Source organism: Danio aesculapii, chromosome 20 (assembly GCF_903798145.1).
Source record: "Danio aesculapii chromosome 20, fDanAes4.1, whole genome shotgun sequence".
Taxonomy (NCBI): domain Eukaryota; kingdom Metazoa; phylum Chordata; class Actinopteri; order Cypriniformes; family Danionidae; genus Danio; species Danio aesculapii.
Genome location: NC_079454.1, coordinates 42,614,209 through 42,635,352, shown reverse-complemented (window position 1 = coordinate 42,635,352; position 21,144 = coordinate 42,614,209). Strand labels below are relative to the sequence as shown.

Here is a 21,144-nt window from a genome sequence, read left to right as displayed (position 1 = left end):
GATAGGGCAGCTGCTAATTGTTTTACTTTTTGATCTCGTTCGGCATCAGTGTAAGAGCTGAAGACCTGATGTTTTGTTTCATAATGTCTTTTAATATTATATTCCTTCATTACTGCAACTGATTCCTGGCAAATTAAACAGACACATTTCCCGCTGACCTCTGTGAAGAAATAATCTTTGCCCCAATGTGACTGAAATTTCCAGCACTCACTGTTGATTTTCCTTTTTCTTGGTTGTGCCATGGCTTGCCAAAATGTGATCATTAATTATGTTTCCTTCAGTTTGTTCGGTTCGTTTTACTTCATAACAGGAACTGCTGCCTAATTGAAGACATGTCATAGCGACACCCGGTGGTTATTTATTGAATTATGTTCATTTTTGTATAGCGAGCCAGATTCTATTAATATTTATAAAAAGCCTTGCGGGCCGCCACAAAACTGATTGCGGGCCGCAGATGGCCCGCGGGCAGTAGTTTGGACCCCCTGATATATATACACTAGATATTGCATATGGATTTTGAGCATGCATCAATAGCGCAGCCACATTTGTACAGTGCTCCCAGGACAAATGTCATTCAACTGCACTATTCAAGATGAAAGCCAATGGGAAAATGCTGGACTTTAGCACTGTGTACAGCTGTAGTAATGAGAAAACAAAGAAAACAAAGCATAAAAGGCAGAACATTTTATAGTTTTCATTTTTTTACGTTTTTGAATGTTTCAAACTTTTGTGCTAAACAAGTAACGTTATTGATGATGAAACAGTCACTTACTGCACTGACCATAAGGAAAAGTAGCTCCAAGTTGCACTAAATACCAGGTTTATGCTAGTTTTGTTGAATCAAATCAGAAAACAATGTAAATAAAATATGACAAGACGCTGCGCTGCCAGAAACTTGTATTATTGTCGGCTAAATGAATGAGTCGTTCATAACAGGGATTCATTCACTAATGATTCGCTCCCTCTGTTAGAATGGGAAGTCAAAACAGGAGAGATTGTGTGTTTCAGGACACGGATCAAATTTAACAGGTAGGGAGAATAAAACAATTCCATGCACACAAACACTCTGTCAGAAATGCCCGTGCGGTCACTTATCCATCGATGTAGAAAAGTGATGTAAAATTATAATTATTGTAATTTAAAGAAATATCTGCATACTGACCACAGAGAAAACTCCCGATCATAGATATATGTATATATCTCTGGCTCTGGACGGCCAGTCCTACACTGCACCTTGGTCCCACATTCATTTCAAAGGAGTGCTACCCTGTAGTAAAATGGTGGCTCTTTTGATGCATTCCTTCCAATAGACACCAATAGCGTAGGCGACATCTAATGTAAATATATATGAAAACCAATAAACAAAAAAAGAAGTTAGTTTTTGTATTAATTACTAAAAATAAAAATACTAAAGTAAAAATTATTATACAATTTATTTATTTAAAAATTATTATAGAAAAATGTTTTGTGTATCTGTAATATAATATAATATAATATAATATAATATAATATAATATAATATAATATAATATAATATCTGTTAGAGCCAAATATTTGGTCTTTTTGTCAGGTTGTTCGTTTAGTAATTAACTAACACTGGTGAGATAATCTGAACTCTTATTGACAAAGAAAAAAGGGATTATTTTTGCATTTGAAGTGCTAAATAAAGATCTTTCAAGTTGACTTTAAAATAAAATATAGTTTCAGTCTTTTAACATCAAATGTTTATGTTTGATTTCATGTGTTACAAGTCATTTCTTTCAAATTAACTGCAAAAATTACCAACTATTTCAGTCTGTACTTTGTTTTGTATTTGGATCAACCTTGCTTTTTCAAGAACAACTTTAATTTTCATCAGCAAAACAGTTTTAAGTCTTTCTAAATAACTTTCTATGCTTGCTTGTTTTAATTTTTAACGACCCAACCCGTAATTCCAGTGGTCATTTTGACTTTATAAAGTGCGAGACTGCGCTGAAACTAAGTGAATGCCACTGCAGTGCCCTCTTCATTCCTCCCTCATATGAGCTTCTGTGTCTCCAGCAAAACACAGCTCCTAATAAGGAAGAAAACTTCACCATGTTCATCTCAAAACTGAACACAAACAATGAAGGAGAAGAGGCAAAACCCAGATCTGCTCAATATCTGTATTCAGTTCAATGCACACATTCAATCAGAGCTGAACAGTTCATTACATTAAACAAATGCAAAGGCCCATTATGCTTACTACAGGATGCTAAAAATCTATGCTAAAAATGAGAGGCCAGTCGAAACTATAATGTTCTGCATTATTTGTGCATTTCAATTGATGAAGTTTTAATATAAACAATAAATGTGCACTTAAAAATCAATCCTTCACTCAAACTATTTGGTTTGTTTAAGCAACTTATTTAAAAAGAGCTGAAACAACACAATGCTTTAGTTTTTTTTTGGAGGGTAAAACTTATTAGTTTTTACAAATTTAAGTGGACTGAACATAAAACAATTAAGTTACTCTTTCTTTATAGTCCAATTCTTTCATGTTGTCTCAACACAAATCGATTGTGGAACCCAGCATTTGTAGAAAGTATTTATTGTTTATTTTAGACATCAATTGCTTTTATTTCATTTTGGACTGTGGTTCAAATCTTGATGGTTTTGTGGGTCTCGTCTATCAAATCTGATATTTAATTTGTATTTTATATTGGATTTAAGTAAGGTGATTGGCTAAGCCATTCTACAGCTTGGTTTTCTTTTTTTTTTGAAAGCATCTGAGAGTCTACTTGTCTGTGTTTTAGATCACTGTCCTGCTGAAATGATCCCCTGGTTTCATCTTCATCCTGCTATGTAGATGTTGGACTGAAGCTAATATTAATTTACAGTGACGAAGGGCAGAGGGTTGCTGAACAACTTCTGAGAGATTTCAGCTGCTGTCTGGGCTTTCACTGCCTTTCTACAGCTCCCTTTTTTCATGTGTTCAATACTTTTTCCCTGCGTAATTACATTTTATTACACATAACTTCATTTGTAAACTAATTAGATTAGTTTTTTTAGCATATACAGATTTCTTTGGTTGTTACCAACATCCGGGGAATATTTCAAAGTCAACAACACCTTTAGAAATGTGTTTTCTGAGAAAAACAGTTCAATACTTATTTCCCCGCTGCATGTTTACAACTCTTAAATTTAAACTTAATCGATTTGTGTTGGGAAAACATGAATGAATTGTGTGGAACCCGGCATTTTTTTTACAGTGTACACTGTAAAATGTATTCATTACCTTACTTGAAATGTTGACTTATTTTTTTAGAAATTATGCACATAGTAATTTACTTAATTTTACTCACTTTAAGTCAACGAGTTGCTTTAAAAGCAATGGATTTTATCACTTTTTTTTGAAGTCAACTAATAACTTTTTAAAGTGAATGTAAGGAAATAACAACATAAACTGATTACAAAATAAAATAATAAAGATAACAGCAGTCTATCAAACATATCTCTATTACACACATCAATAACATAATATTAAGTTAATAAAAAAAAATAAATACAAGTAAAATAATAATCTAATAATAAATTTAAATAATCAATAAATAAATCGCTTTCATAATGACAGAAATGTAATAAATAATGTATTTATATAATCCACTGCAAAATTTAACTAGCAAAACAAATAAACATGTAATGTAACTATCAAACAAGTGACTACGCTTTACATCCAAACCATAAAAATATATTATTAAATTGATCTATTATGATCTGCTGTTTTATATTGGGGTTAAACCTCGTAAATATGCTTCTAAATAAAAAAAGATGAGCAAGACTGCTGTGCTCGGACCCCTCCTCTTCTTCCTCCATCTCTGATCTGTTCTTTCTCCACCCTCCACTAATGCTGCCATAAACTTTCAGCACTCCACAGCACTGCCACAGATCTAGAAGAAAACCACAGCAGCGCCACTCAACACCAAACAGCGTCCATCTACAACTTCAGGTAGGTTATATTTTTCATATGTTTTTTAATCAGTTTATTTGATGGGCAACAGGGATCAAAAGTTCATCAATGTCAAAGATCAGAAGCATCTCTTCATGAACAATGCATTTTCAGGACAGTGCGTCAAGTTGAAAATAGACTGATTAACAAAACATAAGATATTTTGTATGGCATGATTTACAAAATGTTATGTTTAAATATGAAAATGAGATGTTGCTAATTAGCATAAACTCCCAGCAAAAAAAACAACAAAAACTAATCTGAACATCAGATGAAGTCAGGTTTAAAATTCTCACATCTTTTATTTTTTTGGAGGCAAATTTTTCATAGAGAGGATCTATTTTTAATCACCATTTTATCATAATACAGAATTAAATAAATAATTTCCCATTAATTCTACTTTATAAATATTATTTTAATTTATTTTATTTTAAAGACACTGTGGATAAGGTAATAAACTAGTAACAGCTACATATACACACATATAACACACACATATATACATATACAGCTTTTTTGTAAAATAAAGGGCTCTATTTTAAAGATCTAGATGCAAAGTCTAAAGCGCATGGCGCAAAAGCATTTAGGCTCCGGTGCATGGTCTAACAGGGTTGTGCTTATTCTCTTAATAAGTTATGGGTGTGTTTTGAGCATAACATGCATTTAACCACTCAGAGTCTCATCTACTATTCCCTTTAAGAGTCAGTTGCGTCACGTTATGGTGCATTTGCTATTTATATGACAGACTTTGTAAGTGGAAAAGCTAAACACTTTACTAGCGAGAAAACAGACCATCTGCAGAAAACAAGACCATCTGCAGCCACAATAACGAAACAAGCCTCCTCCATTTTGCCCCTTTACTTTTACTTTTTACTTTATTCCTTTACTTTCGTGGAGTAAGTAAATGGTGGAAACTCACTCCTCTGAAGACATTCATTAGCTTAAATATTTAATTTTGTTTGTTAAGCACAAAGATTTGTTTCTAAACTATTTCTAAATTCAGTTCTAATTTCCAGCAAATAAATGAACAATAATAATGAAGAGTGGTCAAAAAACTGAGTTATTTCCAAACACGCTTCCTATTCTTATGCCCCAAATGGTGATGCAGACATCTGCAAAACCCGACAGGTGGACAAATCTAAGCTTGTTTTTATTAAAACAAATATAAATATGCATATAATAAATAATACTGCTAATAATAATAACATTATACAACCTGTCATGCAAATTGTCATGAATAAACTGAAATAAGCCCCCCGAGATGAAGGCATGGAGGCAGTGTTTTTTATATTTAAAAAAATTATCATTTTTGTACCATTTTAATCCTTTATTTTTTTCACATGTAAGGATATTTGTGTATTGCTGTACATTCTGTGTGTATTAAGCAATGCATACACAATTTGACCCACACAGGCGCATAACTAACACACTCTACGCTGGACTTTAGACCTGCTTTAGTTGGTTAATGGCGCGGTCTATTTCAGTTCCTCAAAATAGCCTTCCTCGACAATGCGCCTTAACACACCTCCTTTTTAGACCAGCACATCTATGAGTCCAAAAAGTGTCGCAAATGGATTTACTATTTGAACAACATTGCGCAATAGGTGAAAATTACAGTTTCATTGGCCTGAAAATAGCAACAAATGTCAAACATGTCTTGCGCCTTATTGTGCCGGGTGTATGATAGGGCTGAAAATGTTTAAAATCCGAAAAATTATGCAAAAATCCCTCTGTTAATAACTTCAGAATACAGATATATAAATACAACCTTACAGTTTACTGCTTTTAGTGCTGGTAAAGTGGAAATGTATGACTCTATGTGGGAGAAAATATCACTTTGAGATGTATTATACTCTACAGCCTACCTTCATACTCCACAAACTACAGACATGAACTGATAGTATGACAAAAACTCTTAACATCGTATTTTAAATGTTTTCTTAACATTAGACTGAAAAAATACTTCATGAAAAGCTAAAAAAAAAAGCAACGTTTTGCCTTAAACATCATACATCATAAGATAGATTAATAGGGAAGGCCATTTTTGCACATCCCTACCAGTGCTGTACACATATGCATCTCCATCAGTATGAAAAACACATTCTGGTGATGAATAATCAGATGATTCTTCATCATTTACTCTTTGTATTTTGTATGGCGTCTCTGAAAGCCACATGAGTTGGAGATGAATCAGTGTTGTGATGTTTTGGTCTCTGTATGTTCATGATAAACGGAGATCCAGACGCAAACGCTGGAGACGTGAGTTAGACCGACAGTGACCCTACATTCACACTGCAGCAGGAGATCTGACAGCCATTCATTTCAGCACAAATGAGCTCTGCGCTTTCACTGCAACCCTGCAGAGTTCGAAAGTGCACCTGCGTTATGTACAGGAGAACATTAATGCTGGATTAACCATCGACTTCCACAGTAGGAAAAACATACTATGGAAGTCAATGGTTACAGCTTTCTAACTTTCCTCAAAATATATTCTGTTGTGTTCCAACAGCTTGGAAACACTTGATGGGTGAGTTGTATATTTTAATTTCTGGGTGAACTATCCCTTTATATCTCAAGAGAGTTCCTAAAGAACAGGAACAAGTGGGGGATAAATAAATGATGACAGAAGTTTCAGTTTTGGGTGAACTATCTCTTTAAAGCAACACAATGACAAAAAAGGAATATTAATAAATATCAATATACGACTGCATCCACACATCCCCATTCAGTGTAGCCAAGTTTGCCCAACAAGCAGTTCATCAGCCACTGTCCTACCTGTAAAGAGTCATGACCTCTGAAGCCACAAAAAAACCCCTCTGCATTGCTCTGCGATGCCATCATGGAAAGTTCAGCAATGAGGCCAACTGAGTGCACTCGCAGCTGGACTTATTTGCACAGTGAAGCTGCCAGCAGAGGGTAAAAAAAATGCATTTAAACAAGAACAGGCTTGAGAAATCTCCAGGCTAGCTTTTTTCCCTTCTTCGGTGCGATTTCCATCTTATTTTAGCTGCGCTTGTTTTATTTCTTCCCAAGCTTTCTTGGCTCATTTTAATGGATTTTTTTCTTCTGCCAAAAGATGTCTTGAGATAGTTGATAGGAATCTGCTCTGAATGACCATATGAGGAAGGGTCTTCAGCCATGATGGCCTCTTGAGGAGATTGTTAATGATCTTATCATTCCCGCTGGTGATGGTGGACGTGACCCCTGACTAGCTAACTAGGGTGCTGGAATGCCGTTTCGCTGTGGTGTTGACAAACATCTCTCCAACACCCGTCGGCACCGGCAGTGTGTTTATCTCCACCGCATCATGTGTGCCGCTGTGTGGGCGCCTGAATAGACTGAACCACTCCAGACTTCACTGTCAGTCAATTGCCTACTTCACTGCTCTCCCCAATGACACTGGACAGATGGACACTATGAATACAAGTCACTAGAAACCAAAGCATCACCCACTTTTGTGAAGTTGGTCAGCTTGAAAACAAAAACAAAAAAAACTCAAAAATATTTGAAAGTTGAAAACGTTCTTCAGTTTATCTCTGGAACGCAAGATTTCTGTCCCTCTGCTGAAAGTCAATTCACAAAATCATGGTTAGACAGTTCCAACCCAGGCTTGTTCTGATTACGTACCCTTGTATACATTTCTGGAGAGCACCAAATATGTCCCAGGAGCTTTTTTTTTTTTTGCTGTTTTGTTTTCAAGAATCGACCAGAGGCCGCTGTGTACACTTTTTCAGATTTCAAATTTCTCTCACGAGTGCCATTGACGCCTGCTGTTCTAATGTAAATCCACCAGAGGCCGCTGTCGACTGACTGATTTACTGACTGACCAACTGACCGATAATCACATCCTCCCCCTTCCCTAAACCTGACCAGTACTGTTTTCAAAAGCACTGATTGACCCGGCCACCCCCTTCCCTAAACCCAACCGAAAGTTTTAAAAAGCAACGCAGAAAAGAAAAGCCCCCTTATTTTTACCACATTTTTTTGATTTTAACACATTCTCATCCTGTTATTTACATGTTTACTTTATTGTTTAGCTTTTGTCTTATGTGCTTTCTGAAACCCCGTTGTCACTGTCAACTTTGCTTTGAGTGTCAAGTCCACCGACGTACATTTCGAGCTACCATACAAACTGGCAACATCAGCAAAGCCGTCCATACTGAGGTAAGCGGTTAGCTGGTAAGCAAGAAAAGGAATGGCTTCATACCGCCCCGTAGCATTCATTTTATGAATGAAATGCAGCCATACATAGCTCTGGCTACATAATTTGCAGTCTCCAGAAATGTATATACAGCTCTGTTTTCAGAATGAGCCTGTGTTGGATAATTCACCTAAAAATTTCAATTCTCGCACCATTTATACTTTTCTTTCTTCTGTTATACTCAAATGAAGATATATAGATAAAAGAAAACCTATATCCATAGATTTCAGTAGCATTTGTGCTTGGATTTGGATTTGTCCTAACTACTGTATGGATGTGCAAAATGGTTTATTACCAGAACTTGTGCAAATGTTTAATAAGACTGGTTTTATTTTGGTGTTTTACATGTTAAAAGTTTTTAGACTTTACACCTAAACTTAAAACCAACCATCATAGAGTGAGGTGTTTAGAACAGAACAATTTAGCTGAGACTTCATTTACACTCAAGGGTTTTTGTTTTAAAACCATGTTTAAGAATTTCTTCCAGACTGGTGTTTTAACAATGTTTGAGAAAAAAGGTCTGCCACCACACTATCAAGCTAAAAAGACCATTCACAATCACTGAACATGCGCATATTTTGCTGGCATCCATACTCGCAGTCTACCAGTTGTGTAATGGTCATTTGAGAGGGTCTGGTGGATAGAAAAAATGTAACATATAAATATAATAATCCAGAAGACCAATCAGAGAGTGATTATGGAAAGCTGTGCCTCCAATCTTAAAATTCTGCATTTTAGACCAACGACTTCAAACTAAAACTGGGTTATCACAACCTTCCAAATCGTGAACCAAAAATGGGGTATGGAGAACGTCGGGTATAACCATTTTAAAATGTATGAGTTTTAAAACAAAAACACACTAGTGTAAACAGTAGCTGAAGTAAATACCTCAAATACCTTAGGCATTGCTAATTAAATTAGCTGCTAAAACTGTACAGAAAAGCTAACAAGATAAAATATAAGACTAGTCATACTAACAGAATAGTTGACTAAACATCTGCGACCAATCAAAAATTTAAAGTGCAACAGACTAATGGCCCAATTCCACTGAGCTGTACGGTTTGGTACAGTATGGCACATGTGCTTTTTTGTCTGTTTCCACTGTTAAAGGCTCCAAAAAAGCAAACCATACCATACATTTAACAAGAGATTACAGGTGCTGGTGAAGAATAAAGATACAGATGAGAGGTTTGTACTGATTGCATATATTATTTAAGACAAATAAAGCCTAGATGTATGTTTTGGGTCACTGTTCGGTAATTGGTAACATTTTGAAGACTCTAAGGGCCTGTTAGTGTTCATATACATTTTATTGACTATTTATTTTTTTATATAGTTACAGACGTTTAGTAATTCACATTAGCATTCATCTGCAGCGATCATCAAATCCTGTTCAGTTATAACTGACATTTATGCAGTATTTATGCATATAAAGCATCTGTTTTGTGAGAAGTGCTTCTCCTGCAATATGTGAATGGCCCATATGGCTTTATTTTGATTTTACTTTTACTTCTTCGAGCAAGAATGGCATCAACTGCAACTTTAAGCCATACACCACACCTACCAAAAAAGGTATTCGGCAGTGGACACACAAGTCTGGTCAAGGTGACCTGTACTGAACCGTACTGCTCAGTGGCATTAAGATACTAAAACATGTAAAAGGATCAAAACAGCTGAAAACAGTCTTGTAAATTGCTTTAAGAAGAGTAGTGGACTGTTTTTCTAACAAGGAGTCTCTGCCGAAGCCTTCAGAACCATCTTAAACAACATAAATTGTAAAAATTCAATGCGTGTTTCACAAGCTGCTGCAAACAAACTGGTTTCCATCAAGACCAGACAGATCAGACTTACAAAATACACTAGATATCCTGAGTATAACCATTTCCCATTAGACTAAAGACGTCACAGCCTACATTTCCAACAACAACAACAACATCATCATCATCATCATCCCAGGCCTTCATAACAGTCTTGATGAAGTGCTCTGTGTAATAAAATAGATTCAGGGCCCTGTGGGATTCTGGATAAATCCTGGCCACGATTTGAATGGAATATTGTGACCAACAAAGGTCGTTCCTAAGAATAACCTTATTACAGGCGATACAGATAAACCAATAAACTAGCCAATAGGAGGGCAGGCCACAGGTGCTTCCGTATGCATGATGTTACTCCGAATGCATCATTAAGACAGAAGTCTCGAAAGATCTGAGGAGACAGCGGGCTGAAAGAGACAGATAAGCTCGTTTAAGACTAATGCACAAAGATTTATAATCAGGGCCACTTTATCTTTCGACGAAAACAGAGCTTCATCTAATCTTTCTGGAGGCAAAGTGCTAAATCCTGATTTAGGCTCTTTAGTACACGTAAAATCACAGATATAAAACGCCTTTCTGTGGACACCTCTTTTTATTTACTCAGAGCCAAGATGGGACAATGAAGAACTAAATTAGCTCACTCCCACACTGCAAGAGGGAGTTACATAAAGGCGCAATATGTGCTCATTTTGCAAGTATTCAAAAATAACAAATGCAAGTTAATCACTTGTTCTTAAAGTATTACAGACCCAGGCTTTGTACAAAAGGGAAGTTTTGACAAAACAATTTCACAGCAATTGGTAACTTTTTTATTAGTGGCTAATTCGTACGATCTCATTTGTACAATTTAGTACAATTTGCTTATCCCCCAATGACGGTTGGGTTTAGGGGCGGGGTTAGGTGCCACCCCACCTTTTAAAGATCGAACATTTACGTATGACCGAATTTGTACGAATTAGCCACTAAACTGACAAAACGTAACAAAGACTGACAAACACTGGTTTTGGATATAAAATCAAGAATAAGATGGCAACATTTCAGTCTGAAAGAGGAGACCACTGGGGTTTTCATTTTGGTGCATATCAATAGAGATGGGTGATATCTTATTATCTGCAATATACTGGTAAAAATTCATACAACTATAAGAAAAAAATTTACTTAGTGTTATAATAACGATAAAATGAAAAAATTGGTCTGTGCGATGAACTATTTCAGTAGCATGTGTGCTGCACAATTTTGTGTGCTCGTTTAAAACAGGGATATACGCACATATTTTCACTCTAAATTCACTTTATATAATCAAGTGTTTGAAATCACTCCTCTCTAAGAAGAAATTAGAGTTATTATAGTATTCTATACGTGATAAAGACTAGTTCAATTAGCTTTGCATTATAAATGAACAGTCTCTTTAAAATACCCAGAATTAGGGCAGCACGATTTTGGAAAAATCTAGCATAGCTATATTTGTTTATTTAGCAAAATTAATTGCGAAATTAATACAATTTCACCAGATAACTTAATATCTTGATTTGGAAAGAATTTATAATGTTAGATCAATTGGAATGATTTTGCAGTGGGAGTGCATCTCCATAAAATCTAATAAACAATCTATACATTTTTTGGGCTCCCTGACACATTTTCATTGTGGTCTGTGCTATTTGCAGTGCATTTATGTATTTGCATGTGTTGTGAGTATTGTGAGCTGTGGGTATTTTCATGCATTACAATCTATAAATATAATCAACAAAAAAAAGCATTTTATTGTTTCCGGAGTCTAACAGCATTCAAGTACACAAACTGAATGATCAAAATAAAAATAATTCAATAAAATTAAGCGTTGTTAAAGTCACAAAGGGTATTATTTCTTATACCTGCATGCTTTTCAAATCAATTCCAGGCATCAAAAACACATGCCAATGATAAATTATAATATGAACTCAACATCACATTCATCCTGCGATGTGTCTATTGCGAATTATCACAATGCAATATCGATGCTGAAACTATATATTGTGGAACACAAAATTATTTCCTCAAATGTTCCTTTATTGTCTTCATGTTTGACCCATCTGGACAATAAAATATGAAATATTAATTGATTATTATTAATATTTGACAAATTTAGTTTCAAACAACAGTCTAACTACCTAAAAATCACTCTTTAGTACTTATCAAAGTGGTCATTGCATTTGTGTTGAAGCACTATAATGCAAACAATGTGAAAGTGTGTTTTTCCACTACAGATAGTGTTTTTGGATGCAGCCTCTGTCATCTTGCAAATTAAGTAGAAAAAACATATTGCACAGTCACCATGACAAAACACAATATAAATTCATTATTTTATTTAGTTATGAATTAGTTATTTAGGGCAGCACGGTGGCACAGTGGGTATGTGGGTAGTGCATTATATTCAACATTATATATAGGCTAGAGTTGTTATACTGACACTGTAAACATTTATTTTCATGCACAACACTTTGTGTTCGCTATGAAAAAAAAAAAAGCGTATCAAATGCTTGTCGTAATCATAACTCTAAAATGCGATATGATCATATAAACGTGCACACAGGTTTCACTTTCACTTCCTACTGTCTCATGGCCGCTGTCACTGTGAGAAAAAACACATACATGCAAATCAAACCTCCCGCACGGCCCTCAAACGATCGCTCTGTGCAACAAACTGAACGTTATTTACAATTTTATTACCTGTTATTCACAGCCTATGCAGCTTCTGTTCACGTTATAGAGGCGTTATAGACAAGCAGTCTCTGAAGCAAACAGTTTGCGCATTTATGCGAATGTGTTAATGAAAAATCTTAAACATTATGAGATTATTTAAGTGCATTTTGCAACTCAAAGAGGGCATTTTCAACTGCAGGGAGCACAATAAACCAATAAAGATCTCGATATCTGCCAAAAAAGACAAACATTTTCTCCAGAAGAATGGTTAAAAACGGAGTCATTTTCCTTCGAACCATTGTGCATTCTTTTACAGGAAAAAAATTATTTGTTTTACAATTATTGTTTTTCATTAAAAACGTGATAATAAAATAGTGTTGTTTTTCACAAAAAGAAAAAAAAAAACACACTATAAAAACGACATATAAGAGAACCGTTAACGTACCAAACCAATAAGTGGTATTGATAAAAGTAGTAATACCATTAAAACCTTAACGATACCCATTCCTACTTACTACGGTATATATTAAAACATTACAACAGTACATGTAGGTTTGTTTCATTATATATTTAGACTGTTTTATTTAGTTTTTAGGGAAACAGTATCTCCAACAGAAAAGTGTCTCACGTTTGGCTCAGCCCACGATTCAGGAAACATTTAAAAACAAATCGTTATACACCAACATCCAAGCATGCTCTGGACTGAACTGACTTTATATCCAAAGTCAAGACAGATATCCAAAGATGCCTGTTCAAGATGTTAAGTCATGATGTTTCTGAAACTAATGATGATAGCAGAATCAATGATTTATTAATTAAATTATTTAGCCTGACATGTTTACTGCTCCAAAATATTTGAAATGTTTCTTAAAATAAAATATATTGTGTTCAAAAAGGTGTTGTTTTTTATCCAGACATTTAAAAGGAACATATTTTAGAGCAGTAATCACAATACCATGATGTTTTTATCCAAGGCTATCATACAGTCTGAATCTGATACTGCTTAATGACAGATGAACTATGGACCCTTTTTACATTTCCAGGTTTCTCAGTAGCAGACGTCATCATAGTTGGGTAAACTTAGAGCGCAGAGAATATTAGAGTACAACAAATATTATATTTACAACCCTATTTGATGAAATAATAAAAGAAACTCCACGATAGTGTTATCAAGACTTTCAAGAAAAGGAAAAAATAGTGTGAAAATTTACTGTCCTGCCCATAGAAAGACTGTCCTGTGTTTAGACGCATCACAACAGTCTTGTGAAAAGGGTCCATTCTCCTAAAACATCTAGCAATCCTGCATGTCACGTGTGAATTCCGCATGCACATTCACTCTTTCATCTGCTTCTTCAGCCTCCGCGTGGTCCACCGGCATCCGGATCACCTCTTCCATCACCACAACATCCAGCACTCCTTCCTCCACTGCCATCTCTTCTTCCTCTCCTCTCTCTCTCTGCACTAATCCATCCATCCCACCTACCCACAAGCCCCCTCCGGCTCGCCATGGAGAAGGTGCAGCACATGACGCGGGCGGCTATTCGGCGGGCGTCCACCATGGAGGTTCCCCAACAGGCTAAGCAGAACATGCAGGAGCTCTTCGTCAACTTCTGCCTCATCCTCATCTGCCTGCTGCTCATCTACATCATTGTGTTGCTAATGTGAGCGAGTGGGGTCTCCCTCTAGCCAATGAGAGCGAAGGACTGTACAGAGGGGCCAATCGAGTTAGGGGATGGGCGGGACTATTTATTATTTTATAGAGAGTTTAAAGTAGTTGGGTTCTACAATGCATGGCTTATTTGTGGAAGCGATTTGTCTGTAGATAGCACACATTCAGAGAAATAGGAGGGTAGAGACATTGATAGACATTAGTTAGTGATTGAGGATTTTAAGTGGATGTTGTGGACAGATTTTATGAGAGATTTGGCTGATGAAAAGCAAATATACAGTATGTGATTTGTGTGAAACATAATTTAATTCTGTAATTTTATTAAATTATGGGTCAAATATCAAGTATAACATACTTTGAAGAAAAATATAATGAGGAGTGCATAATCTCAGTGTAATTATATATATAAATCATTACTGAAAACATTTTTAAAAAATCATTCTCAGATTTGGGGTCAGTACGTTTTTTTTTTTATTTGTTTCTACTTTTTTAGAGCAAACGTTCTATTCACTGAAATAAATTTATAAAGAAATCTGATAGAAATAAAGGATGCCTCATTAATAATTAATTAATAATTAATAATAATTAAAAGTGAGAGTAAAGAAGACATTAACAATGGTGCTAAAAATTCTATTGCATAAAAAAACTTAACAATTAAGAAAATTCAGTTTTTGATTACTTTTATTTATAATTTTTTTTAAAAGATCCCCTTTTACACTAAAATGTTAAGCAGCACATTTGCTTTCAAAATTGATGCTGAATATTTAGTGAAGAAAATGTTTCATTAAAATTTCATTTAAACAACTAATATAATAAAACGTTTTAATTTGTACATTATTATCAGGGTTCCAACTCAGCATAAACATAATAGGTAAACGTGTGAAACAACGTAATAAAAGCATCACACAATAAAGAATTACATGTTGATAAATAGAACCTAAATTTAAAGCAACAAACAAAAGTCCAAGATTGTCCATAATTTGGACCAAAAAAACAATATATATATATATATATATATATATATATATATATATATATATATATATATATATATACACACATATACATATATACATACACACACACACACACACACACACACACACACACACACACACACACACATATATAGTATGTGTGTGTGTATATGTATGTTAGATTATATATATATACATATACAAACTCGGTCCTGGAGGGCAGGTGCCCTGGAGAGTTTAGCTTCAACCCTAATCAAACACACCTGAACCAGCTAATCAGGCTCTTACTAGATATACTAGAAACATCCTGGTGGGTGTGTTGAAGCAAGTTGGAACTAAAGTCAGCAGGACACCGGCCCTCAAAGACCGAGTTTGGACACCCCTGGTATATATAATATTTCCAGACTTTCAATATCTGGAATAGACCCTTTAAAACTCCATGAGAAATTCCTTGACCTGTGGGAACCCTGTATTGTAATTATTATTATTATTTTGACCAAATAATTTCAGATCTGTTGAGTGCAAAAAAAACATTTTAAAACTCTTACTGACCCCAAACGCTTCAACAATTGTGTACAGATATTTAAAAGCACAAAACTTCATGAAACAGTTAAAGCAGCGTCCAACTAAAAGACATCTCGAATGGAAAAGCTGACCAGTCTTCACTGTGAACTTCTGCTGCATGCAAGTGTCTTACTTTACTGTCACTCTCCCATCACTGCATGTCACCTGTGGGCCTGTCAGAGCATCTGAGACATTACACACTGTGCCAAACTGAAAAACACCTGCTCAATAAAAAGAATTAAAATAATAAAATCACGTGTGTGTGTGTGTGTGTGTGTGTGTGTGTGTGCTGCTGCAGTTTGACTCAAACACCACTTTACTAATTCAGGTAAACAAACTCAAAACCACTTTCTTAAAAATGAACTTTCATCTTGCCAGCAAAGCTCATGTCAGTCTGTCGATCATGTTTAGCTCTTTCCATGGCATGTGAGAGGCCAACGGCGTGATGTAACCTTCTCATCGAAAAACAAGAAGACCGTCCATCTGAAGCTGAACACGCTTGTCCTGCACATCATCCCGACCTGAACCTGATCAACCTCGTCAGTATGGATCTGATCAATAACCGAGGACTTAACCTGCTGCTCAACTTCCTGCTCATTTTTGTGGCTCTACTGCTTATGCTCATTCTGGTCAAGCTCATGTGACCAAACCAAGAAAAATGGCTACAAGTAACAATGCACGATATATCGGTGACCATAACAATATCCGCCGACAATGCCATTTTTTTTTATCGTTATCAGTCTGATAACAATATTAGGCTGATTTCTTTAATCTGATAAATGATGTATTATTTCTGCTGGTTGAACCACTTCACATGCTTGCTGCTTGACATTTTATTTATTTAATTACATATAAATTGACACTTTTATATTTACTTTTTATTTTACTGGTATTTTGGTTTTGGTGACGATATCGGTCGATAATGATATATTTGTTTATTGTTATCTGCCTGATAACAAAATTAGGTCTATACTTTTAAGCAGATACATCATGTATTATTTTTGCTGGTTGTACCACTTCACCTGTTTGCTGCTTGACACTTTTTGAATATTTTATTGGTATTTTGGTTTTGGTTAATGTCCAATGGATTGATTGTTTTGTTATTGAATTATTTCTGGTCAGGCAGTAGATTTTATTTAAAGAAAAGAAAGTTGGCATTAGAAAAGAACAGTTGATTATTAAAGATCAGTTAAAATGTTTCTGAAGTTCTGAAGGGTTTAAAATAAAACCATGTGTTCATTGTGTTTCCAATCACGCAAAAAAAATAGAGAAAATGGTATATTTATTGGCTAATATATCAGCTATCGGTCTCCAAATATGTTAGTTACTGGTATCTGTATCAGTTAAAATTTCGATTTCCTATTGGTGCATCCATATTATTTTTGGTCAAGCAGTAGATTTTATTTAAAGAAAGTTGGCAATAGAAAGAAAAATTGATTATTAAAGTTCAGAGATCTGTTTAAACGTTTCTGTAGTAAAGGTTTTAAAATAAAATCATTCGTTCACTGTATGTTTCCAGTCATGCAGAAACATTTTGAAAAAAAAAAAATAATTTCTTGGCTAATATATCAGCCTCTATATCTACAGAGTTACTGCTTATCTGTTTCAGTTAAAAAGATCGGTTTCATATCGGTGCATCTGTATTATGTTTGGTCAGGCAGTAGATTTTATTTAAATAAAAGAAAGTTGGCAATAGAAAGAACAATTGATTATTAAATTTCAGAGATCAGTTTAAACTTTACTGTAATAAGGTTTTAAAATAAAATCATTCGTCCACTATATGTTTTTATTAATGCAAAACGAATAGAAAAAGAAAGTATATTTATTAGCTAAATATATCAGCTATCGGCCTCCAAATCTACAGTTATTGGTTAACCGTGACTGGTTAGCGTTGGATTCATATGGGTGCATCCGTAGCTACAAGAGATCTGTGTGTTTCAGAAACTTGACTTTATCTACATCTCAAACCAATTTAAAAGGTGCTGGAAATAATTTCAGAATTTTATTCTATTTGACTTCACTTATAGACCTGACAAACTTACGCAAACTAATTGACAGAAAAAAAATTATTCTGCTTGGCAAGTTTTCGCATTAGTTAAAACAGTGCTTGTTATGAAAGATTTTAAAATACAGGATTTAAAGTTGCAGTATGTAAGTTTGACACCCAGTGGTTGAACTAGATATTGCCTTCCTGGATCAAAACAAAACACACGCGGGTTGCCAGATTGAGGAATTGTCAGAATTGGCTAAACAGAACCAAAACAAAGACAGCGTTTTGGCACTTAACAGACATTTTCAAAGCAGAATATTTGAGTTCAGCATTGTCTTTCAAATAAACAAGAATGTTCACTTACCATGTTTCTTAAATATCTGCAAACATAGTATTGTATTTTTATGCGTTAGATAAGTCAAAAATGTACATCCAGCACCTTTAAAAAAAAATCTTTGAGTTTAAATGTTATACTTCAAGAGCCAAGCAGACCAATCACAAGCTTGATTTGAAGCAAAAGTAGTACATCGAAATTGGACATAAAACAATACCTAACAACTTTTAACAAGGGAAATAAATAACCAATGAGGTACAGCGAATGACACCACTAAAAATGTAAATTGTGTAGTGCTGCATTGGGAATAGGGGGAGCTAAAGATCTCTTTTTGCTGGCTTTACTCACTGCGACTCTGATTGGCGAGTTTCCTGCACAGCATCATGGGTAATGTAGTTTTATTCTGGAAGGGTTCCACTTTCAGCTAATTAATGCACACAGATCAATATAACAAAAACTTATATATTTAAATAATATAGACTCACAAAAAGGTTTTCTTAAAAGGGTTATGAATTATTGTTAATAATCAGTTTTAATAAACAAAAAATGCTGTTGTTCATTTTCACAGAGATGTTAAGACACATTTTACAAATTTTTCTAGTAGGAACGTTTTATGAGACTAGTGTAATCATATGCAATAATTTTGGGTAGGTGTACAGTAAAACTGCTTACTTACTAAAAACAGATCATGCTCCAAAGACAAAATGTAAGAAAAAAATGTCACAAAACTTCAATATGGCTTAAATGCTGCTGTATTTTAGTAAATAAATAGAAACTTTTTAAAAAAGTGGCAGAACTTAGGTTAACATCAGTGCTTTCAGTGTCACTCAGTGCCCTCTAGTGGTTGTTGCCTCTTTTTGTCTATACAAATAACAAAACTAGGATTAAAAATTAAATGTAGGTAAAAATGTAGGTTATTTTTTAGTGAACGAAAGGTTTGGACATTGTTTGATGAATTTAAAAAGAAAATAAATGCAAGCTCTCAAATCACATCACTATTCTGATACTATATTACTATTGTATGTATTTTCCTGCTATTTAAAACTGTGTGATATGAAATATTTTTTTTTAAATCATGAAAAAAACACACTGGTTTGCATTTACTATAATCCAAGTTGTAATATTTACATATTGTTTATGCAATCACAATCACTGTGTTCTTGTTTTGTATCTGTGTGAATTTATATATGACGTAACGATACGAGAAGGAATTATTAAGTGCTTGATATAGAAGACAACATTAAAGCGCTTCAAATAAAACACTTCCACTGATAATGAATCGTTTCTGTGTTTCTTGTTATTAATAAATCATGAATTAAACTGAATAATACATTTAAAGTCTTGAGTAGGGAAAATTAAAAACATGTGAATATTCAGTCCTGCTGAGTCAAAAGAACAAGCACAGACTCATATACATACATACATATATATATATATATATACACCAACACATTGAAAATAAAGATTTGTAAAAATATGATGAAATATAGTTAAAGAATAGAATACTACACACTAAATAACAAATGCACTACATAACAAATAACAAATTATCTAAAATATAATTTCTTAATAAAACAGATTATTAATAAAAAAGATAACTAAAGCATACTTCATTTTTTCATCCTGTGGCTTGTGCTTTAACCAAGAATTCCTTCTTCCACTTTGCCTCCACCAGAGGGCGCAGCAAACTTAATTTTAACAGCATTATTTTCCAGCATTTCTTTGCTGCTGCCACAAAGCCAATTCTACATCAACACCCCAACTCACACTAAATTAAAATGATAAAATCAATTCTAAAATAAAATGTATGAAGTATGTTAAATTTGTAGTACATAAGACTGAACAGAGTGCTATATTTTTCATTTTTGGATAAACTAAAAACAAAACAAATAAACAAATAAATAAAATAAAATAAAGAAACAAAACAAATAAATAAAAATAAATAAATAAATAAAAAGTATACTCCAAACACCCAACTCCAGCAGCACCCATCATATCTCAGTATCCCCTACAAATCTGACCTGTTCAGCGTCCTGTCTGAGTCTCTCCCTCTGCTGCTGCTGTTCCTGCTGCCACGATCCACACCCGTCAGGTCCCGGCCGGTACTCCATCTGCTCGCTCAGCCACATCTGAGTCCTGACCGCTGGCTGGATGGGCGACCCACCGACCGCCTGCTGCCTGAGTGAAGACGACCCTCTTTGTCCTGGCGTTGCCAGTCCCACCGGTGGCGTCTTACTCTCCGGTAAGGCACTAAAACTGAGGTCTAGTGTACTTGGCTTCAGCGGAGATGAACAACATGAGTCCGATTTACCTAAAGTGTTGCTGCTACCCAGTTCATACTTATTGGTAGAAAGTTTAAGCAAGTTTTCGGAAATAAATCCATCAGAGTATTGGGGGTCGTGCCGGTATCCGTAAAGCACGCCTCGATCTAGGGATCCGTGAGGGTCCGTGCGGTGGGACGGACGGCTTGATGGAGTGGGCTTTTCTTGGGCGGTGAGGCGAGTGAGGGAGGACCATCGGCGCACGGGACGGGGATCCTTCATGTCCAGGGGGATGTCGAGGGGCGAGGGGAGCTGGCAGCTGCTGCTCCAGGGGCTGCTGGGGGCCGAGGGGGCGCTGAGTTTGGAGTTGGATGGAGAGGGCATGACGTGGGCCGTCGGGATCGGGCCGTGGGGACGCAGAGGGAGAAAGGACAACGTCCCACTGGAGCTGGAGTGATCTGGAGGGGAAAAAAAGGAAAACGAGATTAGACATGTATTTTTTGGAAGGGTAAATAAACTGTTTGTGGTAGCAGATTGTTTAGATGTTATTCTTAGACTATATTGAATGTAATGAGAGAAATTATCAGTTTTTTTTACAATAATAACAATAATTATTATTATTTGTAAAAAAAAAAAAAGGAAAAAAATGTAAAAAAAAATCATATTATAATTTCCCAAATAGCATAAA

The 21,144-nt window shown here is 35.1% G+C and overlaps 2 protein-coding genes across 3 annotated transcripts in view; one reads left to right on the top strand and one right to left on the bottom strand.

Moving 5' to 3' along the window:
* cep85l (centrosomal protein 85, like) overlaps positions 1-21,144 on the bottom strand; it is a 120,525-nt gene that overhangs the window by 32,277 nt on the left and 67,104 nt on the right. For both annotated transcript variants that reach the window (XM_056480674.1, XM_056480673.1), the window contains exon 3: positions 20,217-20,914. In XM_056480674.1, coding sequence (XP_056336649.1) covers positions 20,217-20,914 — 698 coding nt within the window. The remainder of the gene's footprint in view (positions 1-20,216; positions 20,915-21,144) is intronic.
* pln (phospholamban) lies at positions 3,881-15,301 on the top strand. Its single transcript, XM_056480675.1, has 2 exons — positions 3,881-3,967; positions 14,018-15,301. Exon 2 carries the CDS (start codon positions 14,168-14,170, stop codon positions 14,324-14,326), a length of 159 nt encoding a protein of 52 aa, XP_056336650.1. The 5' UTR covers positions 3,881-3,967; positions 14,018-14,167; the 3' UTR covers positions 14,327-15,301.